At 43.2% G+C, this 25,447-nt stretch overlaps 3 protein-coding genes across 4 annotated transcripts; all 3 read right to left on the bottom strand.

The window, feature by feature from the left end:
• Nucleotides 1-2,122: 2,122 nt before the first annotated feature.
• LOC102210557 (circumsporozoite protein-like) lies at nt 2,123-5,107 on the bottom strand. The gene is made up of 3 exons (XM_005743547.1): nt 5,025-5,107; nt 3,067-3,414; nt 2,123-2,617 (listed from the first exon to the last, which is right to left on the bottom strand). Exons 1-3 carry the CDS (start codon nt 5,059-5,061, stop codon nt 2,568-2,570), a joined length of 435 nt encoding a protein of 144 aa, XP_005743604.1. The 5' UTR covers nt 5,062-5,107; the 3' UTR covers nt 2,123-2,567.
• An 8,539-nt stretch (nt 5,108-13,646) lies between these two features.
• LOC102211140 (glycine-rich cell wall structural protein 1.0-like) lies at nt 13,647-15,694 on the bottom strand. Of its 2 annotated transcripts, none has more exons than XM_005743548.2 (3): nt 15,589-15,694; nt 14,206-14,394; nt 13,647-13,873 (listed from the first exon to the last, which is right to left on the bottom strand). In XM_005743548.2, the coding sequence occupies exons 1-3, from the start codon at nt 15,653-15,655 to the stop codon at nt 13,839-13,841; spliced, it is 291 nt and encodes a 96-aa protein (XP_005743605.1). In that variant the 5' UTR covers nt 15,656-15,694; the 3' UTR covers nt 13,647-13,838. The 2 variants fall into 2 exon arrangements, with proteins under 2 accessions (XP_005743605.1, XP_013768921.1); XM_013913467.1 differs by having other exon boundaries at nt 14,197-14,394; nt 15,589-15,690.
• A 5,643-nt stretch (nt 15,695-21,337) lies between these two features.
• Nucleotides 21,338-23,200, bottom strand: LOC102211425 (calpain clp-1-like). Its single transcript, XM_005743549.2, has 3 exons — nt 23,076-23,200; nt 22,293-22,547; nt 21,338-21,620 (listed from the first exon to the last, which is right to left on the bottom strand). Exons 1-3 carry the CDS (start codon nt 23,110-23,112, stop codon nt 21,586-21,588), a joined length of 327 nt encoding a protein of 108 aa, XP_005743606.1. The 5' UTR covers nt 23,113-23,200; the 3' UTR covers nt 21,338-21,585.
• Nucleotides 23,201-25,447: the final 2,247 nt, after the last annotated feature.

Genomic DNA, 25,447 nt, shown 5'->3' on the forward strand with positions numbered 1-25,447 from the left:
TGAAAAACTGAAACCTGGAAATGAGAATTGTTGTTTTTACATATATTCCTGTTGAAAATACGAAAATTTGTATATTTATTTATTTTGTTTGTCTGATAGCATTTATCTAAAAAATAAATCAGACATTTCAAACAGTTACTCACTACTTGAGTAGTCTTTTCACAACGTACTTTTTTACTCTTACTTGAGTAACTTTTTTGACGACTACTTTTTACTTTTACTCGAGTAATAATATCTTAAAGTAATGCTACTCTTACTTGAGTACAATTTTTGGATACTCGACCCACCTCTGGGCCACAGTAATGCAGACGCTGCACCGGTCCGTCGTGGTGAAGAGGGAGCTGAGTGTAAACGCGAAGCTCTCAGTTTACCGGTCGATCTACGTCCCTACCCTCACCTATGGCCACGAGCTGTGGGTAGTGACCGAAAGAACGAGATCGCGGATACAAGCGGCAGAAATGAGCTTCCTCCGAAGGGTGGCTGGCCTCTCCCTTAGAGATAGGGTGAGAAGTTCGGCCATCCGGGAGGGGCTCAGAGTAGAGCAGCTGCTGCTCCACATCGAAAGGAGCCAGCTGAGGTGGTTCGGGCATCTGACAAGGATGCCCCCTGGGCGCCTCCTGGGTGAGGTGTTCCAGGCATGTCCCACCGGGAGGAGGCCCCGGGGCAGACCCAGGACACGCTGGAGAGATTATATCTCTCGGCTGGCCCGGGAACGCCTTGGTCTTCCCCCGGATAAGCTGGAGGAGGTGGCTGGGGAGAGGGAGGGCTGGGCCTCTCTGCTTAGGCTGCTGCCCCCGCGACCCGGCGGATGAAGATGGATGGATGGATGTTAAATCTAAATCTTAAATGTTAACCCTAAATGTTACAGGAGGCCATGAGCTGCTTCACTTCTTGCCTACCAGCACGTCCAGCGATTTAGCTGAAAACATCGGAAGATCCGTTTTGTCGGCCAACCAAAGGTTCAGCAGTAGTGCGCTCTCAGCAGCTGTGGTCTCCACTTCACAATCACTGCAGCACATGTCCAGCTAAATCGCTGGACGTGCTGGTAGGCAAGAAGTGAAGCAGCTCATGGCGGTGAGAAGTGACCATCAGGGAGAGCAGACACAATCTGACCACTACCGGCACACTTTTGCACCCGAGGATTTCGTAAAGCTTTTATTTTGGTATTTCCGTTGATTCGTACAATAAATTTGCATGTTAGCTAAATATTTAGATTTAACATTTAGATTTAGATTTAAATATAATAAGATTTAAATTCAACATTTAGATTTAACATTTAAAATTGTGTTTTAAATATGAAAAGTTACAAATATTTTACTAAATGTTGTAAAAAATGACTCGAAAAAAGGTTTTTGAAAGGTTTTGAGCTACATGTGGAAAAATGTTGCCATTAATTTCAGCATGTTTCACTTTACAAACCATACATTACCCATGTAAATCTCACAGTCTAAGAAGGCTAACCTGCCACTGATCAGTGTTGCTGATCAATGGCTCATGACAGTTTGCATAATAATGATCATAAACTGAGCTCCCAGCCCATTGTTCCTTCAGTGGGCTGGTTTCAGTCATTATGCAAATGTCCTGTTTATAAGATTGAAACCTGCAGTCAGCTGAGACTGAAGGAGTCAGCTGGATGATGACCAAACGTTTCTCCCACTGAAAACGTCCAGATGAACAGAATCGACCTTTTTGGACACACAATATCTAGACATCTGCAAAGAAACACATTTCTTCATCGTCTCCTTTGTTCTTTTAATCCTGGACCTGCATCATCCAGTAATCTCATACTAAGCTACTCTGTCTGAAACGAGCTGCTTTAGCTTAGCTCTCATTTAAATATTTAAACAGTATAAAAACATTTAGGCAAAGACTGCAGAGCTGACAGTTGTTCAGACGTCACTGCTGTTCCCAGTGTTTCATCGAAGCATTTTAATGCCTTTGTCTTATTCTAATATCTGAGATACTCTTATTTCTGTGACTACTTTTACATTTCGGTTTGAAATGTTATTTAAATGATTGAGTTTATAATGAATCAAAGTGTATGTCAACATAAGGAAAAACATCAGAAGTAAATGGAAAAAACCACATTTTCATAAATTTATTTCTTTATTTAATTCTGTTTGTTATGACAGTATTTATTTCAGATTGCTTTTATTGATTTTCAATGATCATATATTGAAATATCTATGTGTAAGATGTTTATTTTTCTTAAAATGAAAACTAATATATGCTTTAAAACATCCACCATGGAGTTTACGAGAAGCTTCTACGAGACAAAATACTGACAAACTGAAAAGTCCCCTCCAGTAAAACATTTAAATTTATTCATTCATAACGTCTTTGCTGGTGCTATTATTATGATAAAGTTAAACACACTGACTGGTTATCTAAAAGCAGAAAACACAGTGAATAAAACACGGTGAATAAAACACGGTGAATAATAGGCTGATAATGCATTAAAATCTTTAGTTCTGTGCAAAACTGTAGACCAGAGAAAAATGTGGGCGCTCTCGTCCTTCCGGATCTTCTCTGAGTGGTTGTGGGAGTCGGGTTTTCTTCCTTTTGCTTCAGTTCCCTTTCATTTCGTCTCCCAGCTCGAACAGATCATCCATCAGATCTGAGACAAACCAAGAAGACAGAGGATAGGTTACTAACTCTAAACAGATTATACGTGAGTCTGGGCTGCTGATACGTCAGTCGGAGGTTCACTAAAGACAACTTAAACCAGTGAGTGATGAAGGTGTAAAGTCATGACATACTTCAACCAAAAGATGCAACACGTGTGTGAATATATCTGCTTTGGATTTCTGGACTCATCCAGAATCCCAGTACCTAAAAACCCCTTTAACTTTTATCAAGGCTTCCTCTGAATGGCTGACTTCAGGAAGCCTGCTGAGGGGCAAAAACTGGTGCTTGCAGCGAGCACCCTGCCTGTAGCTGATTCTTTCTTTTGTCACTTCCTGACATGTTTTCTTTTAGCAACAACTTCCTGACTTTAAGCCTTCATGGCTTCATCTTCAGTGAGCGGACAGCTGAGCACCAACAGGAGGGTCTCTTTATCCCTACCTGTGTCTGTTGTGACTCCTTCCTGTCCTACAGGTCCAGCTGATCCTCCACTTCCTCCTGCACCTCCTCCCATCGTCGGTCCCACGTTCCCTCCTGCACCTCCTCCCATCGTCGGTCCCACGTTCCCTCCTGTAGTTCCTGCTAAATTCCCTTCGGGTACTGGTTTCTTGCCCCCACTACCATCTTTGTTGGGCACATTTGGGAGGGGCGCTCCTTTATCGTCTTTGTCCTTATTTTTGTTCTTGTTGCCTCCAAACATCGAGAAGATGCCGCCTCCTCCTTTCTTCTCACCTTTGTTCTTGTTGGCTGAATTCAGAGCTCCCTTCACTGCCCCCTCCACCAAGCTACCTGCTCGGAAAAAACAAACACTTTAGGTTCAAAAACATCTTTTCTCGATCTCCACTGCCCCCCTTCTCTGCAGCTCAGGTTTCCAACACATTTTCCTCATTTAATGTTTTGAAAGCTCTGAGGAGAAACTCAGTAACGTTCCCAAAATTCACCCAGAGGTGAGATCCAACAGCTCTGTCTCAGACTCTGCAGGCCTCAGTAAAGGTTAAATTTCATGACAGCCATACTTGTCCATCAAATGTGGGTTGTTTGGAGGGCTGCAGGAGAAAGCCATATTCTTCTCTTTAACAGAACACAGCAGCACAGCTGCTTCTGAACAAACAACACCAAAGTGCAGATGTTTGCCCGTCATGCACAGCAGCACGTTTGGAGGAAACAAACACCTCAGGAATGATGATCTGAGTGCACCACGAGCTCCTCTCTACACCAAAGTATTCTTGAGTCAGCGTGAGGCCGTCTGTCTCACAGAAAGTTCGGACCAAACTGGTCATCAGCAGGACAAAGCTCTGAGCGCAGCTGCAAATCTGCGACAGCACGTCTGCATGGAGCTGCTGCAGAGCTCAGAGCTGAGCATGAATGAATGCTGCAAACCTGAATGAGCTGAAGCGACGCTGCAAAGAGGAAACTGCTGCCCTTTAATGGACACAGCACATATGTTTACATGATGAAATGCAGCAGGGAGTCACATGTCTGTTTATCAGTTCGTCACCTTGGCGATCTCTCGCTGGACGACATTTTCTTCCTTTTTACAGCACCACCCTGTGCTGGTGCCGTTTGGTATCTAACATTACAGGACACAACAGAAACCATCACTGCAACTTAATGCTGCTGAATCAGGGGGCGGAGTCAGTTTGCTTTAGTTCCTATCAAATAAATGCTGACATGATGCAATGTGTCACACTTTTGTTCTTCTGAGGCTGTATCGAGTCATTTTAGACCCGATAAAGACCAGATGACCTCCTCCTCCTCATCTTCTGGTGGACACTCAGGAGTGCCCAGGGCCTCACCTAAGAGGTGCCCGGGAGGTGCCCTCAGATGAACCCGTGTTATGACGTGGACAAGTGGCGTCTCTACTCTGAGCCCCTCCCAAATGACTGACTCCTCACACAGACAGGTTTTTCTAGCAATTCCTCAGCTCTGACTCGTCCCTGACGAGGGGGGCGTGGGACGCACATCACAGTTACGATCAGTTAACAGGTCAGGTATGCATAATTAACAATCATTAATAAATGCTTAAACACAAGTTAACTTAATCTGAAAAGGGGAATATTAACTAAAACTGCAGCCTTCTCACCTGCACCAGGTAAAGTCAGGTAACCTGAACAAAAGGACGTAAAGATGAACAAAAACTAAAGAAAATATGAGCTGTTTTTTTTCTTGAAATACGCAGAATAAATCTGCCCTCTGCCTCTGAGCCTGCATCTAACAACAAGCAACAAAACTGACCAAAGGAGCCAAAGAGGAGGTGAAGCCAACAACAAAGGCTGCGAAAATCTCAGGTTTTACTAATGAAACATCTTTTGCTCTTTACATGTCTGCAGTAGAAGAGTTTATGCCAGTTTCACTGTTTCGAATCAGACCATAAACGGGTGGTTTGTTTTTTTACTCACCCGCTTTTTGGCCGGCTATCTGTGCGAGGTTGTCCATCTCTGCGGTGTTTCTGTCTCTGAGGCGCACTCAGGTGTGCTTTAAGTTCAGCTCTCAGGTGAGAGCGCGGCCGACGACGCCCATCAGGTGGCTCAGCTGAGGAATCAGGTGTGTCTGCAGAGCAGCCCGACCTGTTCCACCGGCTAATTCATCATTCACAGAAGTGCTCTCCTTTTCTGTACTGACGTTACTTCGTATGTTTCTGTGCATCGAACTAGTTCCAAAACATGAGCCAACACAAACCGCCCATCACTGAATGTGAGCTCAAAGTGCTGCCACGCTCTTCAGGCCACAGACACTTCACACTTTAAATAACAGTGTATGAACTGTTAAACTGTGACTCACCTGAAAACAAAAGCAAAATCAGTGAGTAAGTATTTCTATGATACGCTACTTTCTGTTTCTACTTTACTCTCAGCTACTGCTCTGATGCTCAGATGTTATTTGTAGTCTGTACCAGTGCACGTGCACAGTACACAATGTGCACGTGCTCCACTGTAAAATAACAAATCTGACCCTAGAATAAAACTAGTTCATGCATTTATTACTTCCAGGCTGGACGACTGTAATTCATTATTATCAGGAAGTCCAAAAAACTCACTGAAAAGCCTTCAGCTGATCCAAAATGCTGCAGCAAGAGTCCTGACAGGGACTAGAAAGAGAGAACAGATCTCCCCTGTTGGCGCCCCCTGAAAAACACAATTCAAAATCCTGCTCCTCACATACAAGGTCTTAAATAATCAGGCCCCATCTTATCTTAATGACCTTGTAGTACCATATCACCCTATTAGAGCACTTCGCTCTCGCTCTGCAGGCCTACTTGTTGTTCCTAGAGTATTTAAAAGTAGAATGGGAGGCAGAGCCTTCAGTTTTCAGGCCCCTCTTCTGTGGAACCAGCTTCCAGTTTGGATTCAGGAGACAGACACTATCTCTACTTTCAAGATCAGGCTTCAAACTTTCCTTTTTGCTAAAGCATATAGTTAGGGCTGGACCAGGTGACCCTGAATCCTCCCTTAGTTATGCTGCAATAGACGTAGGCTGCCAGGGATTCCCATGATGCACTGGGTGTTTCTTCTTCACTCACTATGTATTAACAGACCTCTCTGCATTGAATCATATCTGTTATTAACCTCTGTCTCTCTTCCACAGCATGTCTTTATCCTGTCTTCCTTCTCTCACCCCAACCAATCACAGCAGATGGCCCCGCCCCTCCCTGAGCCTGGTTCTGCCGGAGGTTTCTTCCTGTTAAAAGGGAGTTTTTCCTTCCCACTGTCGCCAAAGTGCTGCTCATAGGGGGTCATATGATTGTTGGGTTTTTCTCTGTATGTACTATTGTAGGGTCTGCCTTACAATATAAAGCACCTTGAGGCAACTGTTGTTGTGATTTGGCGCTGATCAGTAGTTTTGTCTCGCCAGGGCGGAACTCACTGTGGGTTCATGCCCTTGGCCCACGCCCCTCTGAAGAAGAAACACCTGGGCCTCATCAGTGCAGCCAGCATTTAAGCCAGGGAGTGACTTCTACTCATCGTGGGATCGTTGTGTGTGACTCGTGTCAGTGCAGCCTAGTTCAGAGTTCACTCTCGCATCTCAGCACCTTCCTTCTAACCTGTTTCTTCTTTAGATCCCCTGGACCCGACCTTGTGTTCGCTGAGTGGATTCCTGTTTTGTGAGTGTTTGGAGAGAGACTGATCGCGAGTGGAGAGTGTCTGAAGAGGCGCTACCTGGATCCCCTGGGGCCTTTTCCCTGTCACAGTCTTGTGGATAGCACCTCCCCCATAAATACCCACTGTGTGCCTCTCAGTCCTGCGTGTGAGTCCTAAAGCAAATCGTGACACTTAGAGCAAAATGTCAGTCTTATATATTTCACCTATGCCTTATATTTTTATGAACGTTGTAATATGTTGTATTATTTAATGAGTTCAGTCTGTTACTGCTATTGTCTTAACATCCTTATGGATTATTAAAGTATTCTGATACCATTTAATTCAAAGCTTAAGTTGATTATTATTTTCCAGCTGCTTGTAAACAATTAAGTCATCAGCATCTGCAGCGATCCTATAATGTCTGTAATTCTGATGGGAGTCAGTAAAGTTTGGAATCTATTATTTCATTTTAGATTTGAAACTGTTCAGTGTGTGTTTATTGTGTTTATTTTCATCACTTTCTCATTACTATTAATGGATTAATAGTTCACTTCTATGCACATTCTCTCCTTACTTCATTCTAATTTTAATGGATAATAATTATTTATTAAAATATCAAACACTTCATTATTTTGTTATTTATTCTATTTGAACATTAAAAGTAATTTATAAATGTATTTCATAATTATTTTTTTGTTACACATCTAATTTATGTATTCATGTATTACATATATTCACGACCCGCCATCAGGTCACAGAAAGGTCATTGATTGGTCACCTGTGTCACAGGTAGACTGTCATACCAAACCTGTGCAACGTTTCAGTTATTTTCTCCTCACATTTCAAATCAAATTCAAATTTTATTTGTCACACACACACAACCATACACAGTATGACATGGGGGGGAAATGCTTGTAGCTGTACAATGCCCGACCATTAAATGACAGAAGAAAAGTTTTACAATATTTACAATTTACTACAAAAATTTACAAATGAACTTAGGAATTTACAGTAAAGAATGTGCAAATAGCAGAAGAGATTATAAAGATAAGGATTATAAATTATAGGAATTATAGGAAATGTGTGGTGGTGCGTGTGGTGACGTGTGTGAGAGTCCAGTCTTATAGTGATGTGTTTGGGAGAGTCCAGTCCTACACCTGGTTCAGGCCCCGAATAGCCTGGGGGAAGAAGCTCCTCCTCATTCTCTCTGTTTTGGCCTTAAGGGAGCGGAAGCGCTTCCCAGACCTCAACAGTGAGAAGAGTCCATTGTTGGGATGGGAGAGGTCCATCATAATCTTCCTAGCTTTGGACTTGCACCGCTTGGTGTAGATGGACAGCAGGTCAGGGAGCTCTGATTGAATGATGCGTTCTGCCGAGCGCACCGCTCTTTGCAGATCTCGTCTGTCCTGCTTGGTGCTGTTCCCGAACCAGGTGCAGATGTTTGACGTCAGGACGCTCTCGATGGTGCAGGAGTAGAAGTTCTTGAGCACCTTCAGTGGCAGATGGAAGTCTCTAAGTCTTCTGAGGAAGAAGAGACACTGACGGGCTTTCTTAACCAGGGTGTTGATGTGACAGGACCATGACAGGTCCTGAGTGATGTGGACACCCAGGTATCGGAAACTGCCCACTCTCTCCACTGGCGTGCCACTGATGATGAGGGGTTTGTAATTCCTCGCCTGCTTTGTAGTGAAGTCCACGATCAGCTCCTTAGTCTTGCTGATGTTTAGGAGGAGGTTATTCTCCTGACACCAGGTCTCCAGGTTCCTAATCTCCTCCAGGTAGGCCGTCTCGATGTTGTCGGAGATCAGGCCAACAACAGCAGTGTCGTCAGCAAACTTGACAATGGAGGTGGTGTCGGATGTGGCTACACAGTCATAAGTGTACAGTGAGTACAGCAGGGGGCTTAAAACACAGCCCTGAGGCACTCCAGTGCATTTAGATCAGTTCATAGAAATGGATTATTTATGTGTGTGATGAGCTACCTCAGAGACTCTGTTTGACCAGAGTAATAATTCCACATAACTAATTTATTCATTTAATTTATTCAATATTAAAGGACAACCAAACCAGAAACAATAAATGAATGTATTTAAAGTCCATGTTCAAGCATTTTAGTTTTTATTACCCAACAATCATGTGACCCCCTATGAGCAGCACTCTGGCGACAGTGGGAAGGAAAAACTCCCTTTTAACAGGAAGAAACCTCCAGCAGAACCAGGCTCAGGGAGGGGCGGGGCCATCTGCTGTGATTGGTTGGATTGACCCATGTTAATGCTGACAGCTCTAATAATAACAAATGATTAAATGCTGATCATTAGAGATAGGTTGATCATATTTAAGATCAAAGCATTAATTAATGGCAGAACTTCTTTGAGCAGTTTTGTAGGAATGGGGTCTAAAAGACACGTTGATGGCTTGGAGGAAGTAATTATTGAAGTTAACTCAGAAAGATCAGTTGGAGAAAAAGAGTCTAACTTAACATCAATGTACTGAAAGTAGCTGTAGATAATATTACATCTGTGGGATGATTATTGGTCATTTTTCCTCTAATGGTTTGTGGCACGCCATTTCCTTTCCAGCTTACGAGTTATCTGCCTGAAGCTGTGCGTTTCTGAAAGACGGACAAAAAAGTGGATTTTTTTTTAGTCTTTATTCAGGAGTGGGAGTTGATTCCTCGGGGGTCGGGATGTGCTTTACAGCTTCCTGTTTTAGTTTGCCTGAGATGTTTCTTCAGCCAATTCGAAAAGATCATCCAGCAAATCTGAGAAGAACCAAAAGTGAGACATTATGAACGAATCCATTCAGCGGCACAGCTTGTACACTTCCGAGGTTGCTATATACAAAGAGGCTTCAGTGTGACGGAGCGATGTGCAGTCCTGCTCCTCATACGTACCTCCATCGTTGGCAGAAGCACTTTGTGGTTTTTCTTCAGCTTCTCCTTCCATCGCTGCTCCGCCACCACCGCCAGCTTCAGGGAGCGGCCCTTCAGTGAAGAGACCCTTGAATCCGGACTTCCGCTCCTTCTCATATTCGTCCTCTCTGTTGAAGAGTCCTCCTTTGTCTTCGCCCTTGTCCACCTCCTTCTTTTTGTCCTTGTCGCCTCCTGTCCGTGAGAAGATTCCTCCTCCACCTTTCTTCTTATTCTTGTCTTTGTCTTTGTTCCCTAAATGCAGAGCGCCCTTCACCGCACCCTCCACCGCATCTCCTGTACGAAAAGCACAAGTTTAAAATAATGGGTATACACGACGTTCTTTCCTGCATTTCCACTTCCTCTTCCTCTTCCTCAGTTTCCTTTATAGCCGCAGAATCAGGTGTTGTCCCACTGTGACTCGTATAAAGGCTTTATGGATGTTAAACCATGCCAGGTAACTATTAATACTGATAATCAGTAATAATCACTCAGCTGAACCCAACGAGAGTAATTTTCCAACAATATTTTCCAGCTCCGGAGGCCATCTTTGAAAAGATGATCTCACTTGAACTTGTGAGATCACAGTGAGCATGTTTGCAATGTCACTGTGTATCGTACTGGTTTAGAAAGGTTGTCCAGTCTCGACTTTGTCATGTAAGCTGTAAAAGTATTTTTTACACATTGAAATCTGAGACAACGCTTGAACATGAAAATATCAAAACTATTAAAGATAAAAGAATTAAACTGTCATTTGTGTTTCTCACCATCAAAGTGAATCAGAGTCTGTGATGTGTCTGAGCATTATGAAAAAAGCTGTCCTGTTGAGTCCAGTATTTGAGCGCACACTGAAAGAGTTGTTGTTACTGTTGTCTGTGCATCAGCTCAACTAAAAAAACATAAGTTTGAGTTTCCACCTGACTGCAGCTCCGCCTGCTCCACCAATCGAAGCAGGAGCAGAAAAACGAATCAGCTTCACTTCTTTTCCATTTATCATTATTATGTTTTTGCACTCACCCACTTTTTTCCCGACAATCCCGGCCAGTTTGTCCATGTCTGTGATTTTCTGTGTTGCTGTGAGGAGACGTTTCCCTTCTCAGGCAGGTGGAGCCGGTGACACCTCTCAGGTGTGTTTGCAGACCAGCTCGACCTGTTCCACCTGCTGTGACCTCACAGAAATGTAAAACACAGAGTGTGGTTCTGACAGCTGAACTGCTGTTTGTTGTGCTGCGGTGATGGTTTTGTGCATTCGTTTGGAGCAGTGGTGTCCCAGCAGGACAAATCTAAAAGTAAAGCGCTGTCCTCTCCCCGTGTCCCCGTGTCCCACAGCGCTGTCACAGACATTTTACTCTTTTACTTTACAGCCTGTTGACTTTTTTTGCCAGAGCTTCATTTTTCATTTACATTTTAATAACCCTGTAGATCCCAACGGTTACTGTAACCATTTCCCACACAGCTCGAGCCTTTTCAGCGGATTTCGTAGATATGTGGACATCCACACGTGATTGTGCTGCGTGTCATGTAAACACATGATTTATAGAATATGATGCATAAACAGAATATATGAAGTATTTAAAATGAGCTCAAAGTTAAACACCTGTAGCAGTCGGAATATTCTACTGCAGCATTAATATTTTTACCTTTAATATTTCAACATCATCGTTTATTTGTATAGCACTTTAAAAACACAGCAGGCAGACCAAAGTGCTGAACAACACAAATCAACACAACAAGCAAAATTAAACATACAATAAAACTGAGAAGAAAGGTGCCAGTTTCCTACAGAGTTAAAAGCCGGGAATAAAAATAGGTTTTCAATCTGGATTTAAAGACCTGCACTGATGACGCTTGTCTAATATGGAGGGGAAGCATCGGAGCTGCAATTGAGAACCCTCGTTCTCCTGAGTTTTGGCCGCGACATTGGTACCGACAGCAACAGCTGCTCAGCTGAACGCCACAAGCGAGCAGGAACATGACAGGAGCCGGTGTCACCGGCCTGGGTCTGAAGGATCCAGGGATTTTGAAGAAGCATGTGTATTTTTGGTGCTGCTGCCCTTTGTTTCCATGTGTTTGTGTATAAGTGTGTGTGTGTGTGGGTGTGACAGAGCACCGGTTCTTCAGGCCTGGTGGGTGTGTCTGCCAGGTGCCAGGTTTAACAGTGTGCGCTGTGGCGCTTTTTGTTTGGTCACTAGCGCCACATAATATCACGTTCGTACAATAAAAATATTATATTGTACAAACAGGAAAAGTATCTTGTTAGAACAATAAACCTTTCACGTTATAACATGATACACTTGTATTTTTCTTTTGCCTGGGTGGCAGCTCTACGCTTCCGCACTTCTGGCCTACCCGGCCTTTGAAGGACCCGTCCTACGTGGACCAGGTGGGTCGGGTCCTTTGAAGCATGCTGCCCCTGAATTTGGAGAGCATTAGGCTACGCAAAAAGGTCACAAAGCTGAAAACAGGCTTATTTTAGAGTTCACAAAAAAGCTTGTTTACACAGATGAAGTCTATAACGTTTAAGTCTTTTCACAGCGTGTTAGAATATTTTACTTAAGCTTGATAACCTGAATAATGCTTTGATCTCTTCAACTAATTGGAATTTATATTGGCGCTTTATATCGTACAGTAGATCGTACAATAATAGAAAGGAGAGGAAATTAGGACAGGAGGTCTAAGGCCTCTGTCCTAATTAGTTATTACAGCAGTGATCTTGAACTCTGTGTCTAATACTGAGCTTCAGTAAAGATTCAAGCTGCAGTTATTTATATTTCCTCACCTTAAATCTTCACTCAAAGACAAGTAAGTATCTTTGACAGTGTTTATACAGATGTATTATATATATAAGAGACAAATATTGTTCTTTTAATATGTTGGCATCACTAAATTTGGCTCAATGCTTACATGCATGTGTAAACAGCAAATGTAGGAGCTGTGATAACTGTGTCTGATAGAATGAAGAGTCGACTGATATACGAAATATTCCTTTATTGGGTGAGAAAATCAGACCATGTCATAACTGCTTTAACCAATTCACACTACAGCCTGGGTTTGCCTCTTATCTGTATTTAATTTTAATAACTGTACAGTACTCTGTTTTTGGTAACTATGGTCTTTGATGTAAATATTTAAAAAAAAAGTGTATGTTTCTGTTCTGTGTCCTGTTTGTTTGTATATTTGTTTTTATTGCTGTTGTTACAACCAAATCTCCCCCCGTGGGACAATTAAAGGATTATTCTTTAAGTCACACAGAATAGATATCAGAGCCTTAAACAGGCTGACGTCTGCTAAATGGGTCAAACTGGGCAGAAAGTCTACAAACACATAACATCCTTATAGAATATGATGTAACACTATAGATCAACTTAGCTCAGAATATATAAAGCATATAAACAATTACAGCAATATGATGCAACAAACACAGCAGCTACTGATCCAAAATACTCAAAGCTTCAGAGAACTGAAACCAACATTTATTTTAGCTCCATCCTGCTGCTGATACAGACTTTAGGTTTCTGAACATTAAACTTGTTGCTGCCTTTCATAGTGTGTAGCTTGAAGGCCCTGAGTACTCTGAGTACTTTCTCCCACACTGGAAACACTGGGATGATAACATTATGTGAACATTACCTAATAAGACTGATTCAGCACAGACAGTTATGTTAAACTTTCCTAGCAGTCCTTCACAAACAGGGAACAGTCTGTCTATTCTCTCCATCTGTCAGCTGCTGCTGGCTCTTCCTCCTCCTCTTCCTCACACACTGCTGAGTTTGTCCTGGTGGATCATCAGGGCTGCAAAGCCTCACAGATGATGTGCAGCAGTGGGTCCCTCAGTCTGTACACCTGAGCCATCCTTCAAATCCGGGGAAATGAAGGACGCATTTATCGGCCGCATTTGGAGCAGCCTTCGTCACGTCGCTGTGACGTAATCGGCCTACAGATGCGGCCTCAGGAGGATGCAGACCCTGATTTGGGACACTGCTTAAATCTGACTAAACAAATAAAGCAGGAAGTAATGCACACTGGTGACAAAGCTCTTTTAATTGTGCCTGTTTATTAAGGCAGGACAAACAATATAATGATAATAATCATAAAACAATCAGACGGAAGAATTTGAATTTTCTGCTGAACATGAAGTGAAAGAAGATAAAACACAGCAAACATGATATGATGTAGTCATCTCAGGAGGCTGCAGGTGGAGGTTTGATGGGGCTGAAGGAGGTTTTCTATTTAAATAACCCGCCAACGACGTTCCCCAGACCTGAGAGAGAAACGAGAAATTAATATCAGACAAACACAGATGGAGCCGTCTCTGAAGCTGCAGTTCCTCCCACGTCCAGCAGAGGCAGCAGCGAGTCGGCTCCCACACACTGACCTCTGTGGGTATTTTCCTCTTTCATAACACCTGTACAGGTTTGATTTTTTTTGGATGATAACACGACAGGGTGCCATCAAATTCAAAATGAAATCACATCAAATTTAAATATTTGGTCTAAATCAGCTTTCTGCTTTCATCCTGCACGATGCCAAGTCACATGTAAACACAAAATGTTTAAAAATGCTGCTCCATTAGGCAGCGCTCACCTCCTCCACCTCCTCCACCTCCCTGACCCCCGTTTTTGTTTCCACCGTCGAATGACAGCACGTCATCGATGTTGAGACCTCCTCCTCCTCCTCCTCCTCCTCCTCCTTCCTTCTTCTTCTCACCCTCCTGGCCACCCTTCTGCCCCTTCTGTGCGTATGCACTCATGCCCTTCTTCACTGCACCCTCCACCACCTTACCTGCACAACAAACAGCGTTTAGGCATCCTCACCTGAAGGGCTCTCACCATCACATTTATATGTACTGATTATTACTGCTTATTTCTACTTTCAGCGTGAGCTATTTCATCTGTACTTGGCCATCTGCAACCTGCCGACACAGCTCCACAGCCACAGATGGAAGAAAGGTCAGGGAAGGCAGAGGGAAGAAACAGGAGCCACGGCCGCTGAAAGGTGAACCGTGTCTGTGCGTGTAGTGCTGCTAGTTTGTGGTGACCCTACTTTTGGAGACATGCTGAGCAGCTAGGTTGGAGCTGGCGGCCTCAGCTTGCTCTCTAAAGCTTCTGGCCTCACGTTAGCGTTGCTGTGGAAGGGTACGCATGGACCAGTTTCCTCTTTTTGTGTCTGCAGTACCTGATGGGCGGTGTGGGCGTGCGTGACGTGGGCGTGTACCTGCTGTGCTTCGTGTCTGCTCCCTGAGCTTCAGCGGCTGAGTTTGCAGAACAGGCTGAACAACGACGGCCGAGTGCGATAATTACACTTACTTTGCATTGACGTTTCTATGACAACATGATTGATTGCACTGTAAACAAGGCCGCCCTCACCGACACGGCTGTGTGGAAATTCCTGTCAGTTTCACGCAGGAATGTGGACGGACAAACCGGCGAACTGTCGGTGTTGGTGTTTGCATCGATGTTGTTGCACACCTCGTCTTCTCAACAAAGTCCAAAAATTACGTTAAATATTAAAAAATTTTTTTACTGCAGACTGAAAATGAAATGACTGCTCATTCATAAAGTCTGTGATTTAGTATCAGACAGTGTTATCGCTTCCTGGTTGTGAGTCTGAACTAAAGTGTGAGTGCTCAGTCAGCCGATCGCCACACAACATTTTATCCGTTTTTCTGTTTTTGCTTAAAGAGCAAAAGGATTTTAAAAAGCGTGGACAGTTTAGATAACCACAGAAAAAGTAAGATAATCATAATCATGATAATAGAAAATAAACAGAGGTCGTAAGTTTACATTTCTAATGAAGAGATTCAACTCAACTGTTATGACCTAATTAAAAATCTTTCATTTTAGCTTCATACTTTGAACCTTTTGAAGGAAACTCTCTGAGGTTTGAAGCTGTTGCAGACAGCAGAATAAAAACTCTTCTCTTCTTTGAAATAATATTTAAAGCTGATGAAATCTGAGAGATTTTCCTCAAACTCACCGGCTTGCTGTCCCAAAGCACGCGCAATCCCATCATTTCCCCCGGGTTTGCCACCGAAGTCTGCCATGACTGCTGCCACCCGGAGTGTGTTTGTGGATGCTGAAGCATCTGTCTTATACAGGAGGGGGGCGCTCGTCCCCTCAGGTGACGGCATACGAGCGCCCCTCCCGCCCTGCTGAGGTGAGGCTGCCGCACAGGGCTGACCTGTCACACAGGTTTGAGGCCAGGCGGCAGCATCATTTATCTATTATATTATGTATACAGTGTCAGCTCACGACAACTGCTGTTGTGGTTGGTTACTTCAGACTTTTAATAAAAGACCTGCTCAAACAGGAACGGTAATTTGAGAAGATAGCAGCACTGAGGTGAAATACACCTGTGATGGTGGGAGTCCAACAGGTGACGGAACAGTTTCCTCTAGATGAGAGACGAGTGCAAACCTCGCTCATAAATCATTTGTAGACTATGAATGTGAGCAAAACAGCATGAGTCAAGTCAAGTTGGCTTTATTGTCACTTCAACCATGTACAGTTAGTACACAGTGAAGCGAAACAACGTTCCTCCAGGACCAAGGTGCTACATGCAACATAAATTTACAACATAAATTAACAGAAAACACTAAACTAGCTAACTAAGAGGCCTAGTTAGCTGGCTAGCAGAGACAAGACAGACTGGCCTAACATAAATGAACAAAAACTATCTAACTATCTAAGGAAGACTTTTTTTTGTTAACAGACAGCAAAGTGCACGTGCAAATGTGCAAACAAGAGCAACAAAGTGACAGTGTGACAAAAAAACACAACGTAACATAATAATAAGGTTTTGTAGGTGAAATGCAGAGATCTGTTTGGGCTCTTCTGCCTGACAGGTGGCAGGTGTGCTCCCTGAGACCGAATGAGGAGTTAATATGCAGCTGAAGCTCCTCTATGGCTGACTCAGTCTGAGGGAGGAGCTCCGCTGCCCTGCAGGGTGGAGTTGATGAGCTTCAGGCTCATCCCAACGATGCTCCAGCCGACGAAACTTCGTAATGACTCAGTGTTTAACATGGCAGAGCTGAAGTGTGTGTGTGTGTGTGTGTGTGTGTGTGTGTGTGTGTGTGTGTGTGTGTGTGTGTGTGTGTGTTCTAAAAGCCCTGCATGAGTCACGCTGTATTATTTATGTTCATAATAAGCTCGTTGACAAAGAGCTTTTTCACAGGACTCCGGGGTTAATCAGGTCAACTGGACATCATCACGTGGGTACCTGCAACATCCCAGGCCTCAGTTCGTTGATGGAAACTCAAAGATTTATTTCAAAAGGTCAAACAACGAAAACAAAGAGACAACAAACAAGTGAAACAGAAGCTGTCCACATGTACACCGTGACCTCAGAGACCTACATTTATCTCGCAGTTTGTTGTTTGTTTCACTGGGACACAAACAACATGCTGGAAGCCAAACTGGGATCTTCTGCTGTTTGCAGGATTGCCTCACAGCTCTCGGGAATCGTTCAGCGTGTGAACGCAGCGAGGACTCAGTCACATCCTGGTGTTGGTTTGAACATCTAGAGACAGATGTGTGATCAGGGTAAACGTGCAGCCTGCCTCACGTTTTATAATCTGAAACCTTTTGGGGAGTAAAGCAGTGTGAGTTCACTCGTCAGTTTCTGCGAAGCTCGTTGTTGTTTATTGACCTGTCAGACCGGTCGATTCACGCTCTTCTCTCGATGGAGGCGCCAAGAAGGTGTCTGATTGGCTGCAGAATCCAGGTGTTGCTCCGGGCAAGTGATTAACATTTATGGGTTTGACTGTAGCCGCCCTGCTGTCACTGAACGCCTCTCTTTGTTTGCTTCACAAACAAAAGTGGGTTAAGTAACCACGGAAACCAGGTGATTGGATAGAAATTGCTCCAGTCTTGATGTTGTTCTTGTTAAGAAGTCACAACATTTCAAGCTACTTTACAATTTTGCCAGACCCGTGATCTTTGTGATATCTGTAGCTTGTGTTCTACAAGATATTTAATTATATTCATATCACATCGCTGTAACCACCGGTGACGGGTCCGAGCTTCCTGTTCCCTCTCTGTAAACATTATGGGCAGATGCACAAACTTGTTTATTGCTGGATCGTTCAGGACATGCAGCCTTTTTGTTCGGTGGTGAATAAGAACGTTGCGAGCGTGCAGGAATATTATCAAAATGTTATATTAAAGCAACAGCTGCTGCTCGAGGGGTTGGTCAGTCGAGTACGTGGGGAAACATTTCTGCCTGACAGGTAGAACCATGGTTTCCACGTCTGCACCTGTTGTGGGTGCAGTGATTCAATAAGCTGCAGAGGTGTGCTGAGGGAGACCGTTCTAATTCCCAACGCGTAACATACCGATGATTTGTCATGTCCCGAGGTGTCCCACAGGGATACGAAAGCTGACCTTCCGTGTCCCTATGATATGCGCCGGATTCTGGAGGGAATCCAATAGAATGACCGAGTTGGCTGTAAAGGAGGTCTGTAAGATGAGCAGTAGTCATCCTCCAGCCTTATGCAGTCTTAATCCACGACTGATACAAAACTCCAGGCCTTCCTTGAGCTGGTGATGAGACTGAGCAAAATAAAACCGGAAGAATCTAAAGAGCAGACACAGAGAAGCTACGTGGAACAGGTCTTTGACTGGCGTCTGTGTCTGTGTGCCACACAGCAGCTCAGAGCGTCCTCATGGAGGTGCTCCATCGTTCTGCTGAGGGACTTCAACACTTGTGTGGGCACAAGTGTGACCTGGACAGGTTTGAATGGGAGAAACGGCCCAGTGTGAACCCGAGTGGTGTTCTGTTATTGAACCTCTGTGCTAACCACACATTGAACACCGTGTTGAAGGATAAAGGTGTTCATATTTGCATGCGGCACCAGGATTTTGTAATCATACCATCGGATCTGCAGCTGTATGTTTTGGACACGTGGGTCAAGTCGTCATCACCACCTGGTGACGACTTGGTTGGGGCGATGGGAGAACAAACATACAGTGAGGGTGGGAATGTCTGGCTGAGGCCGCGAGATCTTCAACTGCTGCCTTGTTGTTGTCGGTGAGGCAGTGTGTCATCGTCAGGGGTCCTTGACAGGAGCATGGCGGACCTCTGACCTCCGTCTGTGACAGCGAGAGTACAAGTAGCGTTTAGTCAAACCGGTGATGATGGAGGGAAAATGGAAGTTCATTGGTTTACAGAAAGCTTTACTATATTCATGCATTTCAAATTCGCTCAGGAGATCTTACCAACATCTAAACGTAGAACCTTTCTGTAAAACACCGACACTGTCATGGTACAGAACGACTCCGTGTTATTAAAACTCATCGTTTGAGTTTCTGGTTATTTGTTTATTATTTCTAGTGTTTAGGTGCTCCTGTGTGCCTCCTCCTTGTCTCCACGCTCGTGTGTTTCCTGTCGTACTTTGGAGAGTTTCGCAGTTTTTTTTTCATCGAGGTCTTTTTATTGAAAGAGATTCTTATACAGTCACAACAACAAATAAACATACAAGCAGAGGGACACACTGCTCATAAACTGAAACCGTCCCATCTGCCAGAAGGAAAAGAAAGAAAAAACAAAAAAGGCAGAACGACTTATATAAACTTGACATGTACAGACACACTGTGGAGGAGGCAGCTATTGTCCATCTTTCCATTTGCCAATAAATGTCAGAAATGTTTGCCAGTTAGTGCAAAAGATGGACGTGGATCCTTTGACGGAGCATCTCATCTGTTCCAGTTGAAGTTACTGCATAACATCTATGATCCACCGTGAACATGAAGGAGGCGAAGAGTCAGTGCTTTGAGTTTTGAGTCTCGTCTGATTAGTCTCAGCTGCCGTTTCCTCGTCTCCCTGTGTGTGCGCTTCCCTCTCTTCTCTGTCGGATCGTCTTCATCGTCAGCCGTGTCCCCTCCTCCTCCTCCTCGATGTCTTTGCTCATGGTTGTAAGGTTTTTGTAATGTTTTCCATGTTCCTCGTGTTCTTTTGTTTAGCTGCTCCTGGTTTCAGCTTTGTTGTGTTTTTGTTGAGCCTCCGAATAAAGACTTGCTCTCAGTTTAAGCTCCGCCTACACCTCCGTTTGTCTGCGCTTGGTCCGCTCTCTCTCATCATCACACGGTCTGCCTCACACATATAAATATATTCTTGGAGCAAATGAAGTAGAGCACCTAAGAAACGAGACAGAAAGTGGAGCTTGGACTCTGTGGTTGTGGCTCACCAAGTATAAAAAACAATGATTTTGTCACGGATGCCGAAGGAACCAAGTGCAGGCACTGACGACTGGCATCCTGTGAGTGAGCTTTATTTACAGGCTGGATGAAGTGCAAACAAAAGTAGAGAATGGCAGTGACATAAACTAAGAAAAACCTAAACTGGTAACGAGAAGCATGCAACCTGAGACAAAGAACGAGAGAAAAGCTGAACGTTGGAGAGAATGACAGCAGGAGAAACACCAACACAGGCAGGACAACGAGAGGAACAGCTGGGAATGATCAGACATAACAGGACAAAGGAAGCAAAGCGGAATACACTGAAGAGGACTGCACTCAGAAAAATAAAGGTGTCAACTGGAACCAAAAGTGGTCCTTTAGACTGATGCTGTAGAAGAACCTTCAAAGGTTCCCCAAAGAACCATCAAGAAATGGGTCGTTGGGGAACCTTTAATGGTTTTTGAAGAACCTTTTTAAAATGGTTCTTTACAGAATCATTTTAAAGAAACTTGAGTGGTTATTCAAAGAACCATTTTAAATCTTTCAAAATAAAATGCATCATAAATGGAATTGTCTTGACTAGGGTAAAATAAATACGAGCACAGCACAGACATGTTTTAATGGTTTATTGCCAGTTTGCAGTATACAAAAAGACAAAAAGACATTTTAACCCTCAGCACAACATCACTACTCATAAATGTCACATATTAGTGTTTTAAATAGTAATAAATAAAATTCTTTACTACACTATAAATAAAAACATAAATACTATATCTATAGATAACACAATTAATACATGTATTGGTTAATGAATAAAACGTCAAAAAGTGATAAAAACACAATAGAAATAGCAACAGCTTCATAACAGACCAATAAAATAACATTTTCACCAGCAGATGTTTGCATGTTCAGTAAAAAACAACGTTTTTGATTAAAATGATCAATGAACTTCAGCGTTATGTGAGGTTAGTTTCATGTTGGACTCGTTGTCCTTTGTTAGTCCAGTTTAGGACCATGTCTCTGACGTTTGTATCATATCAAAACAAGCCCACACCTGCAGTTGTTTCAGTTTTTCACAGGTGTTTCCTGTCAGCTGGTCAACCTCACTCAGGTGGACATCCATATCAGCCAACCAAACGACAAGCTCCTCCCTTTGTGCTTCAAATCCCTCCCACTCTGAGACAAGGAGCTGAGAGAGAGAAAACAAGGGTCAGTTATAAAGAAGAGAGAAAGTGAAACCCTCCTCAGATGGTCTGACTCTATCTCACTTTGTACAAGCCTGCTATTAAAGTTTAGCATTTAATCGTGAAATAATTAACTGCTGGGTGCTGACATGTAAGAGAGCATTGCAGGAGTGACACAGGTGGGTATTGTATTACTGCATCACACATTTAATTCATTCTGTTTGTGTAATTATGTAACCATGCAATCACTCCACCCCATGCACCCCCTCTACATCCACACAGTCAGCAGCATATTAGGAGTGATGTCTCTCCATGAACCCAGATTAAAAACACCTTCAAATGAATAAAACCACATCATCATCCATGTTATTTGAACAAGTTTATTTCATTTTCACATAATTTTTTTTACCTTGTGTACATTTCAGAAGCACTTATTTTAAAGTATTCCCAATAAAAGATCTCTCATTCAGGATTTCCTTTAAACCAATGAACATATATGAATATACACATTTTCAGAGAAGCAGTTTCCCATCAGTTCGGTTGGACACTTTCATCTCAGGCGGCTGCAGACGGAGGTTTGAGGAGGCTGCAGGAGAATCTGGACCTCTGGCTTCCTACTTAAAGAGCCCCCCGAGAGCGTTCCCCATACCTGAGAGAAAAAGGATCCGATTAATAAAAGACACTGAATGTGAAAAGACATCAACAGCCGGGGCCAAAACCTGCAGTTTCTCTAGTGTCCGGCAGGGGCAGCAGTGAGTCAGTCTCCATAGACTCCCATGTTAAAACTGCAGCAGAAACAAATGTTTACAGTCTGATACACAAACTGCTTGACTTTTGCTTGCGTGTGGAGGAAACTTCTACAGCTCTTATGTTGAGTGTAGGCAGACTGCTAAAGAATGTGTCAGGAGGAACTCAGAGGACGTTTTTATTGTTCACATGTTGAATTTTTTAACAGCTGGGATGCAACGATTTCATAAACCCACAGAAAACATGTTCAGCTGCTACCAAACTCAAAATGAGTCTTTAGTTAGTTTAAATGTTTGGCATGTTTCCTGTGGTCTATCGTTTATGAGGAAACTGCATTGTGCTGTCATTTATTAAGGTTTGTGATCCACTGCTGGTCATGAAGTGCAAATTAACCTGCACAACATAAGATCAGTTTTAAAGTTGTTTCACTTTAAAGTAAGAAAAGGATGCTGTTACAGATCCTGGCACAGCTGGGATCTTATCACATCCACATCATGTGACAGCTGTTGCTTTGCCGTAGCTGTGAGCTTCACAGTTACAGGAGGAAACGAAAAGGAAGTTAGACAGCGCTCACCTCCTCCTGCTCCTTGATCCTCATTCTTGTTTCCACCGGCCAGTTTGAGGACGTCTCCCACGCCGAAGCCTCCTCCTCCTCCTCCTGCTCCTCCTTGATCCTCATTCTTGTTTCCACCGGCCAGTTTGAGGACGTCTCCCACGCCGAAGCCTCCTCCTCCTCCTCCTCCTCCTCCTCCTCCTTCCTTCTTCTGCTCACCCTCCTGCTGCTTGTTTCCACCCAAGGCCTTCTTCACGACACCTTCCACCACCTTACCTGCACAGTAATGATTTATTAGAGGACGTCCTCACTGATGTCATCTTTTTATCATCTTTCCTTTTCTTTTTGTATTTTTATAATTTTTGCTAAAACTGTTGAACTGATTCTGCTTTAAATGATTTATTAAATATGTTCATGTTTGAATGGAACCTGTTTTATTTAATAGTTCTGTAGTTTCTGTGTCTGATCATCTGTCTGACATTTTTCTCTCATCTTTGTTTTTAAACTTGATCCATGAGTAAAGTTATGCTCTTTGTCGTCATGGTTATCATTGAGCTGTGTGTATGAAACATGATGTCAAATATGATGCGAGTAAGTTTGACTCTACAAAAACGTCCCAACTGTTTGAAACACGATCTGATGATAAAAAGAAAAAAGTGCAGATTCTTTCATAACATATTAAAATCTTTGCCTTTAGCTTCTGATTGTGCATCTTTAGAAATAAACGGCCTGAGGTTTGAAGCTGTTGCAGACAGCAGAATAAAAACTCTTCTCTTTTTAAAATAACATTTAAACCAAACTCACCGGCTTGCTGTCCCGCAGTACGAGCAATCCCGTCCATGACTGCTGCTGTCTGGAGTGTGTCTGTGGATGCCGAAGCTTCGGTCTTATACACGCGGGTGCGCTCGTCCCCTCAGGTGATGCGGTACGAGAGCCGTTCCCGCCCTGCTGAGGAATCAGGTGTGGCTGCCACACAGGACCAATCATGTTGGTGTGAACCCAGGCGGCAGTTGAAGAGTGACGGTGAGGAGCTCCACATGTAAAAGTCACATCGCCTGCGGTCAGAGCTACGCCGCTACTATGAGCATCACCTACTGGCTCTAAAAACAATGAGGGGTGTGTCTGCATATTTAAGTGACAACAACAAGCTTTATTATATTATGTGTGTGTGTGTGTGTGTTGTTGCTGTGTGTCATGACACAAATGTGTCTTCTCTCTTTGGTTCCTGCTGGTTTGCTGTCACACGGCTGCTCGGTTCTCACACTGCTGTGTTGATGGAGGCAGCGATGAGGATCGGGTACGTGATTGGCTGCTGAGTCCAGGTGTTGCTCTTAGCAGATGGTTTATGGGTTGGACTGCACCTGCCCAGCTGTTGTTGAACGCCTTTCCACATTAGTTTACAGTAACCATGGAAACCAGGTGACAGGACAAACTCACCTGCGGCCTTTTACGCGCAACATGTTCATGTTGATCTTATTAGCTCATTTACAGGAGTCAACATAATGGAAGCAATTCAAGCAACATAATTTCACGTCTTCAGTAATAAAAATTTTTTTTAAAAATGAGATAAAAACAACATTTTTAAATTTGAAATATATAAATAAATATATAAATATATATTCATGTTAGTCCACATTTTGAGACTAAAACTCAAAATCTCAAACTAGCATAATAAGATAACATAATATAAAATCCAAAACATTTAACATTCCTGAAAACCCTCTCCTGTCTGATCATTTCCTAATAACATTTACATTTACAATAATTGATTACACAGCGGTGGAGAGTAGACGTTTATCACAGTAGATGTCTTTCTGAAAGCGCTGCAACTAAGTTTAAGAATATAATCCACCCACTGTTATCATCTTCAATGCCCTGTACCAACACAGAGCAGAGCAGCTATCTGAACGCTACCCCCAACAGAGGTCGATCATCTTGTTAATAATTTCACCTCCTCACTACGTACGACTCTGGATACTGTAGCTCCTGTGAAAACTAAGGTCTCTAATCAGAAGTACCTGACTCCGTGGTATAATTCTCCATCACGTAGCCTAAAGCAAAAGACTCGTAAGCTGGAGAGGAAATGGCGTGTCACAAATTTAGAGGATCATCATTTAGCCTGGAGAAATAGTTTGTTGCTTTATAAGAAAGCCCTCCGCAAAGCCAGAACATCTTACTATTCATCACTGATTGAAGTAAATAAGAACAACCCCAGGTTTCTCTTCAGCTCTGTAGCCAGGCTGACAAACAGTCAGAGCTCTGTTGAGCCAACAATCCCTTTAACGTTAACTAGTAATGACTTCATGAACTTCTTCACAAATAACATTTGAATTAGAGAAAAAAGTATCTGTGAGTGCATCTACATAAGAAGGGACAGTGTTTGCATCCCACCATCCACTGTAAGGACACAGATGTGAGCTCCCACGAGGTACCTGAACTGAAACTAGTTGAGGTTTAGTCCTTATACAGCACAGCAGAAACAAGTAGGCAACCTTTTCTGTGTCGTCTGGAAACATTTGGTCTATATTAACTTTTCTACGTGTGTTGTGTAGATCTTCACAGTGCAGCAAAAGTGGCCCAAGTATGGAGCCTTGTGGGGCTCCTACAGAGGATTCAAGCTCAGCAGATCTTTGGTATACACTGTTATGATTAAATCCACATTAAATCATAACAGCTTCTTCAGAAAGATGAAAACGTGTGAGTTTCATAAACAGATTGTGACTGGCAGTATCAAATGGTTTTAGTCGTTTGCTGTTTTTCCTGCTATATGTTTCTTTATTGTTTAAACTCAGATAATCTTGACTTTTAAAAATTAGCGAGGAGTTTCTTCAACTGCCACTTTGTGACAGAAACACCCATCAGCTGCTCTGCAGAGAAACAGGTTTCTCTTTCGTTAAGTGACAGTTTCACGCGATCATCAGCAAGAAGTAAAAATACTCGTGAGGAACGCCCTGCAGACTGGAACATACCGACACATCGCTGCACCTGAAAACATCCAGTAAATCTGGAACACAAAGCTTAATCAGGTCAGGAAACAAAGAGCAGACAATAAACTAACTGAAAATAATACTGCATTCCCAAACACTGGGAACGTTCAGCAGCTCAGCAGGTCGGTCACATGATCGGGTCTGAAAAGAGGATCTCAGAGTTTTTCAGAAGTAAAGAAGAGCCGAGGT

The sequence above is a fragment of the Pundamilia nyererei genome, unplaced genomic scaffold, assembly GCF_000239375.1.
Source record: "Pundamilia nyererei isolate P.nyererei 1_Seehausen unplaced genomic scaffold, PunNye1.0 scaffold00133, whole genome shotgun sequence".
Lineage (NCBI taxonomy): Eukaryota > Metazoa > Chordata > Actinopteri > Cichliformes > Cichlidae > Pundamilia > Pundamilia nyererei.